Source organism: Schistocerca gregaria, chromosome 8 (genome assembly GCF_023897955.1).
Source record: "Schistocerca gregaria isolate iqSchGreg1 chromosome 8, iqSchGreg1.2, whole genome shotgun sequence".
In the NCBI taxonomy this organism is placed as follows: Eukaryota; Metazoa; Arthropoda; class Insecta; order Orthoptera; family Acrididae; genus Schistocerca; species Schistocerca gregaria.
The window spans coordinates 216,093,601-216,114,364 of record NC_064927.1 but is presented as its reverse complement, the minus strand read 5'-3'; the positions used below and the strand labels follow the sequence as shown (position 1 = coordinate 216,114,364).

General features: G+C 38.9%; 1 protein-coding gene across 2 annotated transcripts in view; it reads left to right on the top strand.

Moving 5' to 3' along the window:
* Nucleotides 1-20,764, top strand: part of LOC126284078 (quinone oxidoreductase-like protein 1) — a 111,999-nt gene that overhangs the window by 69,053 nt on the left and 22,182 nt on the right. The window contains exons 4-7 of one of the 2 annotated variants that reach the window (XR_007551434.1): nucleotides 7,939-8,234; nucleotides 8,519-8,644; nucleotides 8,796-8,947; nucleotides 9,069-9,145. Coding sequence is in view for 1 of the 2 variants with exons in the window: in XM_049982709.1 (XP_049838666.1) it covers nucleotides 7,939-8,234; nucleotides 8,519-8,644; nucleotides 8,796-8,947 (574 nt within the window). In the remaining variant the exon portion in view is untranslated. The remainder of the gene's footprint in view (nucleotides 1-7,938; nucleotides 8,235-8,518; nucleotides 8,645-8,795; nucleotides 8,948-9,068; nucleotides 9,146-20,764) is intronic. The other variant, XM_049982709.1, reaches the window with a different exon arrangement.

Here is a 20,764-nt window from a genome sequence, read left to right as displayed (position 1 = left end):
ATGAGTCATATAGGGTTGCTCATGGAGAATTCTGTACAGAGATGTTGCGTGGACAGAGGACGTCCAAACATTCCTGAATACAACAATCTTTAGCGATGAGTCAACATTTCGTATCAGTGGCATGGTGAACACCCACAACTGCGCGATATGAGTCAGCAAAAATCCACATGGAACACATTTGTGACAGCCCCAGAGTTAATGTGTTTTGTGCCCTTAGGAAATTGAAAATTTACAGCCCTTTCTTCTTCAAAGAGAAAACTGTCACTGGTATTGTGTATATGGATATGCTTGAAAACATTTTAATGTCACGGATTAGTGAAGGTGACAGAGATGGGATGGTTTTCCACCAGCAAGATGGTGCGCCTCATTTCCTCACGGAAGTTCAAGGTTTCCTCACTAATTGCTTCCCAGGTTGGTGGACTGGCCGTGAAGGGAAAATTGTGTAGTCACATTATTCCCCAGACTTGACACCACTGGATGTATTTCTCCTGGGTTTCATTGAAGACCTTGTGTATGTTTCTCCCCTACCAAACAATTAAGCCTACCTGAAAAATTGAATCTATGCTGCTGTTGCACAAATTGTGCCCAATTTTCTGCAACAAATGTGGGAAGAAATTGACTGCCAGTGAGAGATTTTCTGCATCGCAAATGGTAGTCATATCAAACCAAAATGACACATCTACCAGTTCTGTAGCTTATCTCAATAAATTTCTATATCATTCCGAAGTTGTGAAGTCCTTTTTCCCTCACCTGGTATTCTGACATATAGAAGTTGTGGGTTCAATTCCTGTCAGATGCATTACAATTTGTATTTTTAAATATTTATTGAAATAACTTTGATCATTATTTTTATTCAGTTAATTAGTTTACATTTAAACTTTTATTTCTAATCCTTTCCCATGTCATTTTAATCATCATGATTAATTTTATTTGCTCTAATTTTTTATTCCTATCATTCTTTTTTTCATTTGGAATCTGTGCACATGATTTTAGTTATTTTTATTTGTCTATCAAATACTTAAATGTTGGAAAATGCAAATCTGTTACAAATGAAAGAAGAGAGAATTTTTTTATCTTAGCTGTGCAGTGGCATTAAAAAATTAGTTTTTGTTACAAGACTTTTTAATTCTCATACAAACATTTAAAACATAATTTCATAAATAAAACTAAATTCAAGCAAAATTGTGAATAGAATTAATGAATGCAATAATGTGAATGAAAATATAAAATAATAAAACAAGAGAAATTAAATCAAAGTTGATGATGATGATGATGAGAACAAATAAAAAAATCTGACAGTGTGGCAAAGCATTAGAAATAAAGACATTTAGACCAATTAAATTAATAAAAATAAAGATTCAAAAATAAAAATTTTGATGCATCTGACAGGATTCAAACCCACAACCTCCAACATCTGAGGAACATATCTTAACCATTATGCTATGCTGCTGCTCAAGGTAAGATTCTAGAGTAGGAATATCAAAGTGTGCTCTGCAGAGCCCTGAGGCTCCACAAGGCCTGTGTGAAGGCTCCACTAAAATAATGTCGACCTTCAGAATAAAGCACATAAAGTCTTGTCACGCACTGAGAAAATAACTCATGAATATCATATCAATGTTGCTGTTATGTAGTTGGTTTTTCTCTCAGTGCTTAATAGGTGAAAATGAGGTGACAAGCAACATAATAAATCTATAGATAAAAGAATTTAGTTTGTAAGAGTAGATATGTGGTGACCCATTAGTCGTAACTAAACACGCACACAGGAGCCGTGCGAACCCTTTCTCCCACCCTCTCTCCCACTCGCCACAAGCATTCCACTGCACTCTCTCCATCTCTCTCTCAACCACAAATACCTGAAACTGCCTCAAAGGATTTCATTGCTTCTTCACGCTTCACTGCCCGGGGTTTATATAGCAAAAGGGGTTGCTGTGTTTTGGCCGTGATTTTTTTTTTATCTCGTAAGATTGTAATACTGATTACAGTACACGCGTTACCAATAACCACCTTTTTTTTCAATTACTAGCATCAACATGTGACACAATGTAGTGGAGGTCACAGCTTGTGAAACAAATATATGAATATATAAACCCATTCCACGCAGTACAGAGTACAGTTCCTACTCAATTACAATGTGCAATCTAGTTTGGCACGGTGAATCCATGCACTGTTCTCAGACCCCAGTACATTTGGTTCATGTTTTTACTGACCACAGTAGTAAAATCCAATATTTGTTTGTTCTGTTGTTAAATTAAACTGTTGAACTTAAAAGATAGAATGGAGCATTGGCTTAAAAATTTTGTAGCAAGATCTTGCATCGAAAGTTCAAATGCGATTGTCTGGAAAATGCAGCATCAACCTTAAAGATTTCTGATCAAGACTATAAGATTCAAGATGATAATGTAATGACATTGATTTCCATGGTTTCAAGCAGTGAGATATGAAGCAAGTCACGAAGGATTAAGAAAAGAAAATTCATGAATCGTATATCAATCTTGGATTTGTTGTTCCTAATGGCGTCTCTTTGTATTTTATGTAGCAACTCTGAATACTTCCACAGTGCCTGCTACGATGTGCTGCCATTTGGAAATTATAAACCCTGATTGAAAAGGCAAGACTGAAGATTTTTTTATGTGTAACAAAGAACAATTACTAAGAAGTCGGATACCTATGAAGTGAAGTGTGCAAATCAAACTCAATGAAAAAGCCGTGAAGACATCATATTTGGTCAGCTATCACATTGCAGAAGCAGTTCAAGCACACACTATCACTACAGTCAAATTAATGACATAACAGGCTATATCAAACAAGTACTCCAGCCCAACAAATTTGTCTTGCAGATAGAAGATTTGACTGATGTCGCTGGACTGGCGATCATGGTAACTGTATGATATCCATATAGACATTCACATGGCATTGCTGCCAACTAACATTACTGTATCTTTCTTTTTTCTGTGATTAACTTCTCCCACTCAATTGGCATGATTGTATTGATATTTGTACAGATGGGGGCATGGCAATGATGTCGAAATAGCAAAAGTGGTACTACTAATAAAAAGTAAAACACCAAACTCAAGTTCCAGCTATTTCAGTGAAAATAATTAATTACTTTAAATCTCCTCTTCAGTGTTGATTGTTTTCATGGTTACATGAAGATCATAGAAGCAGACATAGAACACTACTGCTATACACCAAGGTTAGATGGTTGTTTTGTGGTAAAACCTTAATGAGATTATTCGAACTAAGGGCTATATTACAAGCTATTATGACCAATATTTCATTCACGTTAGACTGTTTGAGCGATGCGATTTAGTTGTTTAGACTATCTTTGTAGGCAGAGATGTCTGAAAACTTAATTTATTAAATATATGTTTACAAGGAAAACAGACAACAGTTTTGTGCTTGCAACAAAAAACTGCCATAAAAAATTATATTTTTGGATGGTATGTGATGGCAAGAGAGAATTAGAAAGCACTTTAACACTGAATTTTTTCATTTGCGCTGCAGTAGAATTACCAAATAAAATATTTGAAGAATTGGTCCAATGTCTTCAAGATATGCATGCATCTTTTGAGATTTATTTTTCTGATGAGCGGATCACAAAACTGAAAATGAATTCATGGATTCACAGAGTTGTATTCTCCTTTCGTACACACAGTTGTACACGGAGAACAGTCAATTGATTAACACATACATAGTGAATGAACATAACTTTTTATTTATTAATGATAGAACACTATATTTTATAGTTCTCCTACCTCCTAGGGCTGAAGTTATCGTGTGTAGGATTGTGTGTAAAATTCATGGTTGTCATAGAGCACAAAGAAGAAGCCGAAAACACTGGGCAGTGAGAGATAGCAAATCTGTAATTCTCAAACTCTGAAGAATATTCTCAGTGCGGTTACTACTAACTCACACAAGCAGAACACAACTCAACACTCAATATACTCTAGTCTGGCATAAGCTCAGCAGAGTGAGGACCCAACAAGTCCATCCACTGAAAGCGGAAATGGAACTCTCCTTGCTTCTCCCATGCAGCCATGTCATTCCGCTGCACGATGGTGGCACATTGACTTGCCTGCATTGGTATTGACATCCAGCATCTTTGCAATGGTAGATGGCTGGTGTGAAGCTACTGATGATCAATGACACAGCTGTCCTCTGGCCCTCCCCCTCTCCCCCTATTCCACCCCAACCACACACACCAATGCAACTCCTCCATAGGATGCAACATAGGCTGCAGCACAGACTGCCAGCATGGCAGCAACACTGTAAGTACTTCCAAGTTAACATCCATTGACATCCCCAATCAAGGAGATGACTGTCCTGCAGGAGAAGACAACTGCGCCAGTGATGACGGCCGCTGCAGGCTCTGGTGACAAACTGGATCTGTGAACCCGAAAGGAGGCAGCAGTATATCACGAGAAGCAACAGGACAAAGCTGGTGTTGGTGTGCTGGTGCAGTCCCATCAAACTTTCTGTAGTGTAAGTGGATTGCAAAAGCACCATTTTCCAATCTACAACGCTTGCAATAAACTGCAAACAAGAACAGTTGCTAAGCTGAAACATAGGCATGACTGGTAGGACATAGATCCTCTGAGGTGGATGCATACTGTGAAGTAATGTGCTATGCTGATGACCATGAAATGTGCCACTGGCAACTTGGCATCCCTAGACAAGGAGCAGTACGATGGTAAAAACACTTTGAAGGTCTGTTCCCACAAGTGGATGGCCTGTAATGTGTTCATCTGAGCCCTGAAGATTCTAACAAAATGTTCCACACTACTACTGAAAGGACGCCATGAGGATGTGAGCTGTCGCCCATTACCAGACACAATGACCTGTGACAATCCTTCAATACAAATAAAGGTGAGACTAGATATGTATCAGGAACATCATATGTATATGACAAAATACTGAAGTCAGATCTGACACAGTATTCACGTATGTCATGGGGGCAATGAAGGGGAACTTGCTATAAGCTTCCACCACCAATAGTCTTTGTATTCCAAAATGGGCTATCAAAGCCAATGTGTAACCACTGCTGTGGTCCAGCAGGATGTGGCCAATCAAAGTATTGCTGAGGGGAGGAGCGGCCTCATGTTCCACACACTTGATACTCCGCATAGCTCAACACTCAGCGCATTCTAGTCACGCGTAAGCTCGGCAGATTGAAGACTTGATAACTCCATCGACTGAAAGAAAGAATTGCTCATTCCTTGGTGCGATATTTCATAACCACTGTGCAGTGCTGGCACCTTACCACTCTGAGGAGCATGGCAAAAGGCTCATCCAGATGTGTGCTACCGGTGATGCAGCATTCACATGCAGCATTTTTGTGGAGGTAGATTGCTGGCATGAAGTTATCAGTGAAGAAAGACAGCACACACAGTCCTTTTGTACTGAATTTACAGAAGCCAGAAAATATGTCTGACGAAATCCATGAATCCTTTTAAAAAATATCAGATTCAAGCAGAGAATCATTGTTTAAAACAATGTTACTTGATGATTTTTGGAACAAGGTTCATGATGAATACACACTTCAAAAAAAAAAGTTTTGCTTCACCTTGGTTCCGAGAGTTCTGGAACATGTACAGAAATCTGGAATAGAGATAAACATAAATATAATTTCCACCCTTTTTATTGCTCATGAAAACCATATATTGCATGTTGTACCACCATACAGCGAGATCTTCAGAGGTGGTGTTCCAGACAGCTGTACACATCAATACATCTAATACCCAGTAGCACGTCCTCTTGCATTGATGCATGCCTGTAATTGTCATAGCATACTATCCACCAGTTCATCAAGGCACTGTTGGTCCAGATTGTCCCATTCCTCAACAACGATTCAGCATAAATCCCTCAGAGTAGTTGGTGGGTCATATCGTCGAATCAGCCTTTTTCAATCTAGCCCAGGCATGTTCAATAGGGTTCAGGTCTAGTCCAGTGAAGTCGTTATTCTGAAGGAAGTCATTCACAAGATGTGCACAGTGGGTCACGAACTGTCGTCCATGAAGATGAATGCCTCGTCAATATTCTGCAGATATGGTTGCACTCTCGGTTGGAGGGTGGCATTCATGTATCATACAGCTGTTAGGGCACCTTCCATGACCATCAATGGCATACGTTGGCCCCACATAATGCCAACCCAAAACAGCAGGGAACCTCCACCTTTCTGCACTCCCTGGACAATGTGTCTAAGACGTTCAGCCTGACTGGGTTGCCTCCAAGCACGTCTCCAACGATTGTATGGTTGGAGGCATATGTGACTCTCATCGGTGAAAAGAATGTGATGCCAATCCTGATCAGTCCATTAGACATGTTGTTGGGCCCATCTGTTCTGCACTGCATGGTGTTGTGGTTTACTAAGATGGACCTCGCTATGGATGTCAGGATCAAAGTTACGCATCATGCAGTCTATTGAGCACAGTTTGAGTTGTAACACAGCGACCTGTGGGTGCACGAAAAGCATTATTCAACATGGTGGAATTGCTGTCAGCGTTCCTCACAGCTGTAATCCATAGGTAGCGGTCATCCATAGCAGTAGTAGCCCTTGGGTGGCCTGATTGAGGCATGTCATCGACAGTTCTTGATTCTCTGTATCTCATCTATGTCCAAACAACATCGCTTTGGTTCTCAAAGATGCCTGGACGCTTCCCTTGTTGAGAGCCCTTCCTGGCACAAAGCAACAATGTGGATGTGACTGAACTGCGGTACTGACCATCTGGGCAGACAACATGAGCCGTGTACATCCTTCCTGGTGGAACGACTGGAACTGATTGGCTGTTGGGCCCCATCCGTCTAATAGGCACTACTCATGCATGGTTGTTTACATCTTTGGGCAGGATAAGTGACCTCTCTGAATAGTCAAAGGGATTGTGTATCTATCTTCAGGAGTTCTGGGAACCAGGGTGATGCAAAACTTTTTTTGATGTGAGTACATTCACAACTTGCCAACTGGCTGTTACTATCCTTTTCCCATTCTCAACAATATACTTGGGTGAAATAAGATTGTTGGCATATGCTGCTACATATTACTGAAGTAGACTGGATGCTGAACCTAACATATGCCTTCAACTCTCTTCTGTCAAGCCTGACATTAAACACTTCATCAAATAAAACAATTACTTCATACCTCCCTTTAAATGGAAACACCTTTATCAATTTACAGTGGAATGAATACAGTGTTATTTTGTGTATTGTATTATTGTGTGTTATTTTTGTATATTGTTGTAGAAGTCAATAGTGTACAATGCACATATTTTTGCATGATTTTCGCTAAATGATTATAATTAAACCAGGTTTTGGTTATTTTAGGACTTCATAAAATATTTAGTACTTCAAAAGGCTTCAGTCATTAAAAAAATTTGAACCGCTGGTCTACAGTATCACGTGAAATTCGTATTCATGAATTACTAGCAGCCAAGGGACCACCTGAGTGAATGGTTGCAGTGTGTGATATGAGGGACCCTAACCTACACCACTGTACAGATAGTTGCAAAATGCCAATTCCACTCCCCCCCCCCCCCCCCCCCCCCCCTCTCCCCCGGGATGAATGGCAGACATGATGATGTAATGTTCCTCAGTAGATCTCATGTCACATGCAGATGTCTTCACTAGAAGTGGGGTCTCTCTCATCCTGGGTCTGAGTGACGTGCCCTACCTTTTCAAGCTTCGTCCTACCCACGGAAGGTAGTAATAGTTCTGCAAGCTAAAATAGTTTCATCACATTAAATTTAAAGTCTGTGTGTCACTAATGCCAACGTTTCACCTTCTGAAACAATTTTCTTCCAGTTTGTTTTCTTGACTGAATTTTTGTTTGATACAAAGCTAAAGAATGAAGTGCTTCCCAAGGACATATGTAATAAATTAAATATATCTTTGAAAGAAAATATAATTAATTGTAAATAAATTGATTCTCCTAATATTTATTTACAGTTCTCATTATTGATGGGGCCAGCTCATTCGGCAGCATCTGTGTGCAATTGGCCCATCACTGGGGTGCAAGGGTACTTACTACAGCCACGTCAGATGACGAGAAGGCATATCTGCAAGGCCCTGGCCGGGGCATTGCCCATGTTGTTGAAGTGGGAACAGGTGGACTTACAGGACAGGCCCAGAAAAGCAGCAGTACCAGCAGCCTTCGGTCTGGTATTATGCTCGAAACTGGCAATTTGGGTGTTGACATAATAGTGGACAGGGGTGGATTGCCATTCCTACCAGAAGATCAGCAGGTAACGGCTGTCTGTTGAAGTTCCTTTGTAATACGATACAAAAGAGTCATGGTCTCATTAATATTATGTTTTGTCACACATAATGAAATATTACACGGGAAAGAACAAAAATATACTGCTTTAAGTGTTACAGAAAGAGGATTGGTGTTTACAGCTGTAGTCTTCTGTAAGTTATATTTTCAGATTAATGAGCAGCTGATTTTGCTTATTCTCTCCTGCTGTTTGTTCTAAATGATTTGCTTCTCATCAGTGGCCCTAACATTATCCTCTTCTTTTCTTTTTAGAATATTAATAATAATGTTTGCGACAACAGATGGAGCTCTACCACAGCATATTCACCAACAAAACATGAGATAATTTCTTGCCTTGGGGTTGGGGGACGCTGGGTGACGTCTAAAGCAAATCTTCAGGTAATGGTATATCTCCACTTTCCACTAACTTGACAAAAAACACACCTTGTATATGTTAATGAATATTGTAGACCTGAAATTATATACAGGGCAGAGTGTATATCATGTAGTGTGTTCTACGACAGGTTTATATTTGTATCTACTTTTTCAGTTGGATCCACCTTATTCAAGGATGCTGTATTTACGTTGTGCTAGTGTTGGTTTTCTGTTTGAGCAGTCATGGATTTTGTCAAATGCCCAGCAAGGACGTTATCAGCATATACTGATGGACATTGTAGAAAAGATAAAAACTGGTATTGTACGGTGAGTGATTTATTGCTCAGTTACTAGACCTATTTTGATGGCAGATCTGGTTCCCTCCCTCGGCTACCACATTGTATGTGTACTTTTTCATGTTCTTTTCCCATTTTTACTTTTTTTTAAGGATTCCACTGAGAAAATACTGAGCATTAATGAGATGATATTAATGCACAGTTCACTCTTTATACATCATCTATCATGGTGAGTTGGAAGAAACCTAAATAAGAAATTAAATGGCCAGTTATTTGGATGTGAGAAACTTGCTCCAGTGCTTATACAGAGTGTTCCGGTTGGAATGGTAAGGGCAATGACAGGAACAATCATTCAGTACAAGAAAATGTAGTAAACATTGGCTCTATAGTGCATCTTAAGAGCTGTGAGCATGTCTTCATCTTCAATACTTTGAAACAAATTTCTGCTACTGCAGGCTCTTTGCTTTCCATATTTTGAGATATGGCAATATGGATCAAAACAAGATAAAAATATCCAGTAAACTTGGGCTCTGAAGTGCATACCTTAAAAGCTACAAGCACTTGTTCATCGTCGCTGATGTAAAACACATCTTCCACTGAACAAGTTCTCATAGCTCGTAAGCTATGCACGTTAGAGCCCACATTCACTGTACACTTTTTTCCCCTTGTTTTGGTCTATACTACCTTCTTCCAAGATATGGAAAGCAACGATTTTGCCGTAGAAGGGATTTGTTTCTTAGTATTGAACATGTAGTAGTGTTCATAGTTCTTAAGGTGTGCATTTTAGAGTCCACATTTACCAGACTTTTCTGCAATGAATCATCATTCTTTCCATATCCCTGAATATTGACCATTCCTCCTGGGATGATCTCCATGTGCGTAGACAACCAAGAAGTCGTTTATGGAGGTTATCAGTGTCATTCAGAGTGTAGAAACCATCTTGTCTGTAATCAAATGTAGCTAATTTATTTATCCACTTCATAACATAAAATTTTATCAACATGACATGTTAGAAAAAATATGGATATCTCAAACATTCCCACAACCCATATGTCCCCTGCTTCATGGTAGTGCACTCTTCATGGTTATGGAAAACGCACATAGAGGATTTCAATAAAATTTTAGTGCTCCTAGTAATTTCATTGTGAAATGCGTGTGCTCAAACTATAAAAATATTTCCATTACACTTTCCTCTCAAAGGAATTATATTTCTCTTTATATCCATATAATTTTAATAGCCTAATTGACACTAGTTTTCTTTGTGGCTACTTAATGAGATTAAGTTAATTTTATTTTTATCCAACTTGCCACTATTGTCTTATTTCTGACTTCTTTTATCTTTTTAAATTTTTATCTTTTTAAGTTTTTATCTTTTTAAGTTTTTATCTTTTTAAGTTTTTATCTTTTTAAGTTTTTATCTTTTTAAGTTTTTATCTTTTTAAGTTTTTATCTTTTTAAGTTTTTATCTTTTTAAGTTTTTATCTTTTTAAACTTTTATCTTTTTAAACTTTTATCTTTTTAAACTTTTATCTTTTTAAACTTTTATCTTTTTAAACTTTTATCTTTTTAAACTTTTATCTTTTTAAACTTTTATCTTTTTAAACTTTTATCTTTTTAAACTTTTATCTTTTTAAACTTTTATCTTTTTAAACTTTTATCTTTTTAAACTTTTATCTTTTTAAACTTTTATCTTTTTAAACTTTTATCTTTTTAAACTTTTATCTTCTATATCATTTTTAACATACGCTTGGGCACTGTTAGTACTTACACCAAAGTACGTAATTTTTACATTAATTTCATATTTCGGCAGTGTACATTCAACTTTCTTCAATTCAGTTATATACTACATAGTCACCATTTATTAATGTTTGGGGTAGTCAGTCAACTCTTACGCCGTTCACATATGACATCACTTCCCCTTGTAACATGACACTCACTAGTTTTCATGCGAGGTTGCCATCTGCCATTGCATAATTTCATATCTCGAGTGTAGCTGTCATGTGCCTGCAGCCTAGTGTTCGGGTGTGATGGCCACGTGCCTCATGGTTCTTGTACTCCTGAAGGTGGATATAATTCCCCAAAACTGGTTGTGATTTTGAACCAATAAAATTGTTTACAACTGAAGTGGTTAATTGACTGATTCTACTGAAATAATAACTGCAGTTACTTACTTTAACATCTTCCTGGTGAAAGAAAGAACAATAGTCAATGACCTATATATCATACTGTGTGACAGTCTGCAGGACATATTGCAAATAGCAGGATGCAGAAAACGTAAGTCTAAAATTTAAAGCATAGTTAACATATCAGCATTTGAAATATTGTTACTACAAAACAGTTAGTAGTGTTAAGTTTTAACATTTATTGTTGCTATTAAACTACATGACCTGCTCTGTATTTGCTGGCACTAAATTAAGCATAACATTGATTTGTATTTATACCATGCCAGTTCTAGTGTTACATCCTTGCACTACCTCTATTAAGCCACTGACTTCGTAGTTTTAGAAGCACTGACATTTCTCATATGGACTGCATTCTGTTCATTATTCACCAACATAGTAATAAAATGCAGTGCGTGAAGGTCTTACAGTAAATATACTTTCGGATTTTGTCATAAACTACAGGGTGTCCATAATTAAAGTTCCAGTTTCAGAACACTGTAGGAGGAGAACCACTGCTCAGAATGATGTCAAATTGTAACAGCTTAAGAACTGATGCAGGGCGAAACATCCTGGAACAAAAAAGGACAAAAATTTTGTTGGGCCCAAAAAGTGCATGAAAAGCGGAATATCAGTTTTTAATTGTCCTGGGGCCAAAATCCACATAGGAAGCAAAATGACATTGGTTTCTAATTGTCATGGAACTGGGGCTAGGCATGTTCAGTATGCTGTCGCACTTCTCTGCCACAAGTTGAAATCGAGAAACAGCATATTCGACAATAGACTGGTTTGTCTTGGGGGTCACGTTCAGAATGTATTGTGAAATGTCTGCCTTCAGTTCAGCTACATTCTTAATTGGAGCACCGAACATGACATCTTTCAGATAATCCCACAGCCAGAAGTCACACAGATTTAGATCAGGTGATCTGGACAGCCAGGCTGTAGGGAAATGATAACTGATAATTCTAGCACATCTGAAATTCCTGTACAGTAACTGCTTGATTGGCTGTACAATGTGTGGAGAAGTGCCATCTTCAATAAACATAATCCTATCCACACTTACTTACTGTTGAAATTTGGAATGATAATGGTGCGTTCTGAATCCCATGCCACTTTCCTTAATGTTAATCTAGTGTTCACCAAAGGCCAGTTACACACTTCTGTCCACATTAAACCTACCAACAAATAACAGTACTTAAATTTTGACAGTTGCCATCCTTTCCATGTCAAACGTTCCCTCCCATACAGCCATGGCATCCAAGGCAAATGTATTTATTTGGATTCAGACTCGTTACAGCAATACACCACCATTCTCACCTTACCCTTGTAACCCCACCAGCCTAGCCAAAAAGCGTATTTCCCTGGTCATCACATCCTACGGTGTACTGCTGACCCGTCCACAAAACAGCTTTGGAGCACACCATAGGTGACCCAGTATTATCCTGGACTGGAATTTGTCAAGCAGCTACTTAGACAGGTCCATGACTTCCTAAAATCATGCTCTGAAATGAAATCCATTGTGTCTGAAATTTTGCTCACTACACGTAGAATAGCTTTCTGCTGCCCTACCGATCTCCGTGATATTCTTGTCATACCCTATGCTCCTTTTGCACCTGTCTCCTTACCCTATGGCTCCTACCCCTGTGGCTGTCTCTACTGCAAGACTTGGCCTATGCACCCTCCTACCACCACCTATAATAGCCCTGTAAATCGCAAAACATATAATATCAAAGGAAGAGCCACTTATGAAACGGCACTTCATGTACCAGCTATTATGTAAACACTGTTTGGCCTTCTACATCAGCATGACTACCACGGGCAGAGGATGTACATTGGCACCTTGCAGTATTCTATTGCAAAGTGTGCTCTACAACATGACGCCCGTGATCACGGCACCTGTTTCTTCACACCCACCATCAGGATTCTTTCTCCAGACACCAGTTTCTCAGAACTACACAGGTGGGAACTAGCACTTCAACATGTCCTTGGTTCTCGCCACTCACCTTGCCTTAATTTACGTTAATTTCAACCGTCACAGCATTTCTTCACTGTAAGTACTCTTTGCTTCACTCCATTTTAGTTTTCTACATCTTTCATTGTCTTTCCTGTCTATTTTTCACAACCCCCTCCCACCTCTGTTACGTACAATGCACTTAGCTTTTCACTCTTATTAACTCACACATTATGTTTAAGCAGTAATCTTTGGCTGCATATTACCCTGTCTTCCACCTTTAAGCTCTCAGGTTTTCAAATCTTGCCTGATGCAGTCCACAATACTCAGTCTTTCCTTCTCATCCCATACGGTAAGTCTCACCTGACCCATGGTTGTGGGTGAATTCCCCAAAATCTACCCCTTTTCCTAGACCCCTCCAGTCCATTTCCTTCACCCTTCTTCCTTCGCCTTGAACCCTTCTGCTTGATGGAGGATCCATAGTCTCTGAAAGCTTGCCAATTACAACAGTCTTTTATGTGTTTGTTCTGCCACCACTTAGCGAGTAGATTTTTTTATCTATCCAATAAAATAATGTTGTCAGTAATTCATGGTTTTCATTGTTATGTTTAAAATTTTACCTACTTAGTTGTCCATCTCTCTTTCCATGTGAATGTTGTAGTATTCATCTAGAGTCATCCGGCAACATTGACAGTTAACAGTTAACCCCCATTACATGATATATCTAAGGTGTACACCTATGCTGCAGCACGCCAAGGGCACAAGTTTGGGATTGCAGTCTGGTTCTGGTAGGCCTATTATATTACACAATTTGCACAGAATATACCTTTTGAGAATCAGCGCATGCACATTAGATGGCAGTTACGCATGGAACCTGAAGGAGACTGTTTTGCTGTAAAGTCATTCATATAGACTAAAAATTGTTTGTAAAATAAATTATTCAATTATATACTTAGAGAGTAATCTGATTGCCATATTAAAGAAAGATGCATGTTAAATGAAAAATACATTCATTTTTCTTTATACCATATTCACAGTGCACTTGGTATGCACAGTTTTTTCAGATTGACACTTAAATGCAACAATGTTCTGTGGAAGGGACAATACAGGCAGGAGCTTGTCTTGGCCACTAATGTCAGCTCTCTGAAACCAATCCCACCAAGTGACAATTAACTCTTTTTTTCAAGTTACTGAACTGGTACAAGTGTACAAGTCTTTTATCTCTGAATGTGTGGTTGTACTAGTTTCAACCATACGTACTAAAGGAACCCCAGCCTATGGTAAATCGGTATACAAATATATTTCTTGGTGTATTTATTTGGCTGCTATTAGTAAATGACAGATTTTTTTTTTAATTCTGTCATGTACAAATAACAGCCAAATAAATACACCAAGAAATGTATTTGTAAACTGATTTACCATAGGCTGTGGTTCTTTTAGTATGTGTGGTTGAAATTAAAAAAAAATTCTGTCATGTTTGATAATAACGCAGTCTATTCACTATATATGCTGACATTGAGTACTTTAAGTACCCTACTGTACTTATCAATGTATGTAGCAAAAAAAAATAGAAAGAAACTTCCACATGGGAAAAATATAATAAAAACAAAGATTCGAAGACTTACCAAGCGGGAAACCGCCGGCAGACAGGCACATGAACAAGACACACAAACACACACACAGAATTGCTAGCTTTCGCAACCGATGGTTGCTTCTTCAGGAAGGAGAGGGAAAGACGAAAGGATGTGGGTTTTAAGGGAGAGGGTAAGGAGTCATTCCAATCCCGGGAGCGGCTCGACAGTCGCGGGCACATACAATGCAAGCTGTGGCTGCTCTGTTTGGTTGATGGGACTGGGAAGTACTCGCCAGACTGGAAAGTATTCGCTGGACTTAAGTTCTTGTGACTGATTTGATTACGAAGATGAAGGAACCACTTCGTGGCATTCGCTTTGGAACTGTTCCAGAGATTCGACAGGCAGTAGACTGCTCCATTCGCACCATCAATAGAACAGTTTCTGCTAATGGTACACTCTCTTTCAATCACTGGTAACGGGTTCTACATAACACTGGAGACTACTTTAAAGGACAGTAACAAGTGCAAACATGTAAATCTTTAGTTTTGGTTGTGAATAAATAGTTGCCACTACTTAAGTTATAACCCTCGTATTATTAATGGTAAAGAATAGTACATTCACATCCTAATGAAAGTAATGCACTTCATGATCATGTTATGAACATGTGACATGAAATGTAGTGCACAGGCAGATAAAGTGCCTCAAAGGCATTAAACAGAGCAAATACATTATTGTGTCACAGACATATAAGAACAGCTATAAATATTTTGGTAAAAAACATCATCTATACATTTAAGCATGAGTAGAACACTTTATAATCCTGCAATGAATATACAATATAACATCTTACTGATGGGACAGGGTGCACAGTGTTGGGCTCATGCGTGCATGATGTCGTAAAGAAATGCAACTACTTTCTACAAAAGCTCAATCACCGTATCAAGCACAGCGATAGAACAACATCCTTAAGCAAAACAACGCCCTTACTCTTGAAAATATCAAATTTCATGATCATAGTGGATGTAAAAGATGGGGCACAGCCGCGTGGCGTGCTACAGTAATAAAAAGCAATGCGAATACATTCCTGAGTGTAACATATAAACACACAACATATTGTAAATACTGATTAACGCTAATTAAGGTAGGGTGTACAGTGTGCATGATGTCATAAAGAAACTCAAGCAATTTTTATAAAAGAACTAGCATCACATCAAACATGGCGAAAGAACTACGTCCTTACATTTCAAAGTAATTGGAATGAATTACGAACATGTTCGATCTAGCACTTGCGGCACACCCAGGCAACACGCCAAAGTGATGCCAAGTAGTGCAGATACTTTCCTAAAGTTTGCCACAAAAGCACAACCATAATATTGTGAACGATAATGTACATCATCTTTACATCCAAATACAAGCAATGCACTTCATGCTCACACAGTGAATATGTATTTGGTTATAAAGATGATGTATTTTATTATCAGTAATATTGTGGTTGTATTTCTATATGTGACACTCAGGAATGTATTTGCACTGCATGGTGTCACTGTGGTGTGTCGCCTCGGCGTGCTCCGTATCGTACATCCAGTACGACTGTGAATTGTTTTGATTATTTTCAAGTGTAAGGACGTTGTTTTGCTTTTGTAAAAAAGTAGCTGCTTTTCTTTATGAAGAAACGCACACGCAAGCTGCACACTGTGTACCCCATTCTATCAGGAAGTTGTTATATGGAATATTGATTGTGCAATTATGTAGTGTTCTTCTAATGCTCAAATGTTTAGATGATGATTTTTAACGAAATATTTGTAGCTTCCTTTTATCTCTATGACATAGTAATGTATTTGCTTTGTTTCATGCTATTGTGGCACATTCTCTGTCTATGCACCCCATTTTATGCCACATTTTTATTGTATGATCATGTCCGCCCCGGTAGCTGAGTGGTCAGCGCGACAGACTGTCAATCCAAAGGCCCCGGGTTCGATTCCTGGCTGGGTCGGAGATTTTCTCCACTCAGGGACTGGGTGTTGTGTTGTCCTAATCATCATCATTTCATCCCCATCGACGCGCAAGTTGCCGAAGTGGCGTCAAATCGAAAGACTTGCACCAGGTGAACGGTCTACCCGATGGGAGGCCCTCGTCACACGACATTTCATTTCATTGCATGATCATGAAGTGCATTACTTGTATTTGAATGAGAGGTGATATTCTTTGCTGTTAATAATGGTAAGGTGGTGATTTTGTATCTGACACTTCCGAATGTACACTCTAAGGCAAAGAAAAGGAATGCACCATGAAGAAATTATCCAATTGGTGTGGAAATTGGTAGGTGGTGTGTACATGTTCAGATAAACAAATGATAACAATTTCAGAAAAACTGATTATTTTATTCTAGAGAGAGAGAGTGAGTTTTACAAATTGAGTAATTCAAAATGTGTCAGTTCGCCTGTGGCTCTTAATGTCAACAGTTACCCATCTTGGCTTTGATTGATAAAGATGTTGGATGTCATCCTGAAGGATATCATCCCAAATTATGTCCAATAGGCACATCAGATGGTAGGAGGGCCCTCTCTACAATCCTCCAAACTTTCTCAATTGGAAAGAGATATAGTGACCTTCCATGTCAAGGTAGCATTTGCTAAGCTCTCTCTCTCTCTCTCTCTCTCTCTCTCTCTCTCTCTCTCTCTCTCTCTCTCTCTCTCTCTCTCTCTCTCTCTCTCTCTCTCTGTGTGTGTGTGTGTGTGTGTGTGTGTGTGTGTGTGTGTGTGTGTGTGTGTGTGTGTGATCTTTGCTGATCATTGGAGCTCAATTTGAAGTTAATCACTCAAGACAAGTCTGCTTCAGTCAATCAGATTCCAGGCCAAAGACATGTCTAGAGATGCCCCAGACAGTAGTGGGATACCAACCTGACTGTCGCCCATCATATGGCCCAACCGTCAGGAGAGATGGTCGGGCATGCCATTTATTTTCATAGCAGGATCCTTTTGGTTGTCACCTACATCTACAGCTATGTTCTGCGAATTGCCATAAGGCGCATAGCAAAGGATACCCCCCATTGTAGCAGTTTTTAGGATATCTTTCTGTTCCATTCATATATGGAGTGCAAGAAGAATGATTGAACGCTCTTGTGTGTGCAGGAATTATTCCAATTCTATCATCATGGTCCCTGTGTGAGTGATATGTAGGAGGTTGTAAGTATATTCCTAGATTAATCATTTAAAACCAGTTTTTAAAACTTTCTTAATAGACTTTCTCGGAAAAATTTACATGTACCTTCAAGAGTCTTACAGTTCAGTTCCTTCAGTATCACTGTCAAACTCTCCCTCAGGATTAAAAAAAAAAAAAAACAACCTGTGACCATGTGTGCTGCCCTTCTCTGTATACGTTCAATATCTCCTGTTAGTCCCATCTGATACAGGTCACACGAGTGATTTGTAAGCAGTCTCCTTTGTAGACTGATTACACTTACCCAATATTCTACCAATAAACTGAAGGCTACCACCTGCTTTACCCACGACTAAACGTATGTGATTATCCAATTTCATATCCCTACAAAGTGTTACGAGGGTCGGTCAAAAAGTAATGCCTCCCATTTTTTTTCTACTTAAAAAAATTAAGTTAAGTGAAAAATTTGAATTTGGCGCCATTCCTCAAACCTTCTTCTGCAATCCACTGCAGTAGTAACTTTCTGTGTCAACAGGTGGCAGCACAGCAGAAGTTTGTAAGATGGCCGACATCGATGTTCGTTTGTGACAGCGTTGTGTGATTGAATTCTTGAATGCAGAAGGTGAAACGCCCATACGCATTCATGAAAGACTGAAGAAGGTGTATGGTGTTGACAGTGGATGTCAGCATTGTTAGACGATGGGTTCGTCGTTGTAAGGAAGCTGAAGGGCAAACACCGTTGACTGACGAAAAGCGGAGCGGCAGGCCGGTGAGTGCAGTGACTCCACACAACATTCAGCAAGTTGATGACATCATTCGTGGTGACTGTCGGGTGACTGCAGATGAAGTGTGTCGCATTATTTCTCTTAGTAAAGGCAGTGTGATCACGATTATTAAACAATTGGGGTACTCAAAAGTTTGTGCACGGTGGGTTCCAAGAATGTTAACCGATCAGAATAAAGAGGCAAGGAAAACAATAGCCTCCCAACACTTGCAGCGCTTCCGTTTGGAGGGAGATGAGTTTCTGAAAAAAATTGTGACTGGGGACAAAACATGGGTGCATTTTTTTGAACCCGAATCAAAGAGGCAGTCAATGGAGTGGCGTCACACAAGCTCGCCGAGGAAGAAAAAAATTCAAAACTGTGCGATCGGCAGGGAAAGTTATGGCAACAGTTTTCTGGGATACAGAGGGTGTGATTCTGGTTGATTTTTTGGAGCAGGGATGCACAATAAATTCTGCTCAATACGTCACAACCCTCAAAAACCTTAAAGCACGTCTTCAGCGAGTTCGCCCAACAAAATCAATGGCAGATGTTCTTCTTTTGCATGAAAATGCAAGACCACACACCAGTCGTCACACCTCTGACGAGATTGTCAAAATTGGATGGGAAGTTTTGCCTCATCCCCCATACAGCCCTGACCTGGCACCATCAGACTTCCATCTGTTCGGGCCACTAAAAGAAGCTCATCGTGGGATTCATTTTGAAGATGAGGAGGCCGTCAAAACATCCGTGCGTCAATGGCTTAGGAAGCAGAGCTGTGATTTTTACCGTGCTGGGATACATGCCCTTGTTCAAAAATGGACCAAAACTGTAGAGATGGGCGGAGATTACATTGAAAAATGACAAAATGATCCTCAATGTTGTGGTTTTCAACCTATGTAATTGCATTTAAATTTCCTGACAATTAAACGTAGAAAAAAAATAGGAGGCATTACTTTTTGACTGACCCTCGTACATCCAGGTATTTGTATGAATTGGTGTATTCCAACAGTGACTCATTGATATTATAAGAGACCATGTTTTTTTTCTTTTTTTTTTTTTGTGACAGTATGAAGTGCAAAATTTTACATTTCTAAATGTTTAGAGCAAATTGCCAATCTCTGCACCACATTGAAATCTTACCATCTAACCAAATAATAATGCAGCTTCTTTGAGATGAGTGCAATGGTCCAACACACTTCCCTGGGGTACATTCAAAGCTACTTCTACACCTGATTATGACTCTCCATCCAAGATAACACACAGTGTCCTCCCTACCGAGAAGTCCCCAATCCACTCTCAAATTTCACTTGATACCCCAAATGATTATACTTTTGACAATAAGTGCAGGTGTGGTACTGAGCTAAATGCTTTGCAGAAATGAGGAAATAGTGCATCTACCTTGTTATCTAGATCCAAAGTTTCCTGTATGTCCTGTGAGAAAAGTGTGGGTTGGGTTTCACATAATCGATGTTTTCAAAATCCTTGCTGGGTGGCACTGAAGAGGTCAATCTGTTCAGTATATCCCATTATTAAAGACTGGTTTATATACATCACAAAAACTTAAAATATGCATGAAAAATGCTTAAAAATGCATGAAAAGTGTTGAAATATGCAAGATCAAATAATAATAAAAACTATGGTAGCTACTGCATGCATTATATCTCAAATTCGAATGTGTGCATATCAGTTACGAGGAAGAGTGCTGGCCACGTGAAAGCTGATATCATTTTCTGAATACTTTCTGGTAGAGGTTAGCAAGTTGGCCTTTTTGGGATTATTTTCTAAAAAGTTACAAAATGGGGATGCATACTGTTTTTCTATAATTGTTTCTTCTTTGCTATTGTTGTTTGGCAACAGGCAGATGCAGTCTGAGTGAGTCGCAGCGAAACAATCAATATGTACAGTACCAACTTAGAGATATATCGCATGCAGAGGGACATGCCCAAGAAATCCATAATGTTTTATTTAAAAAACAATGAATTTTTTTAACAGCATTAACTTTTAATTAATACTATTGGACCAAAGCTTCATTTACTATTTATTTTACACATTTCTGCTAATGTAAACATAAACAACCAAGTGTTGTTCCAAATGTTCGGTAGTAACATTGTGTCTCTGATCACTCAAAACATTTATATAATCAGGAAAGGACCATTCTACATCAACTGAGATGTCTGGGCAGTATTTGAATTTGAATGCTATGTTGCCACTTACTGTTTCTGGTTAGAGTTCACCTGTCCC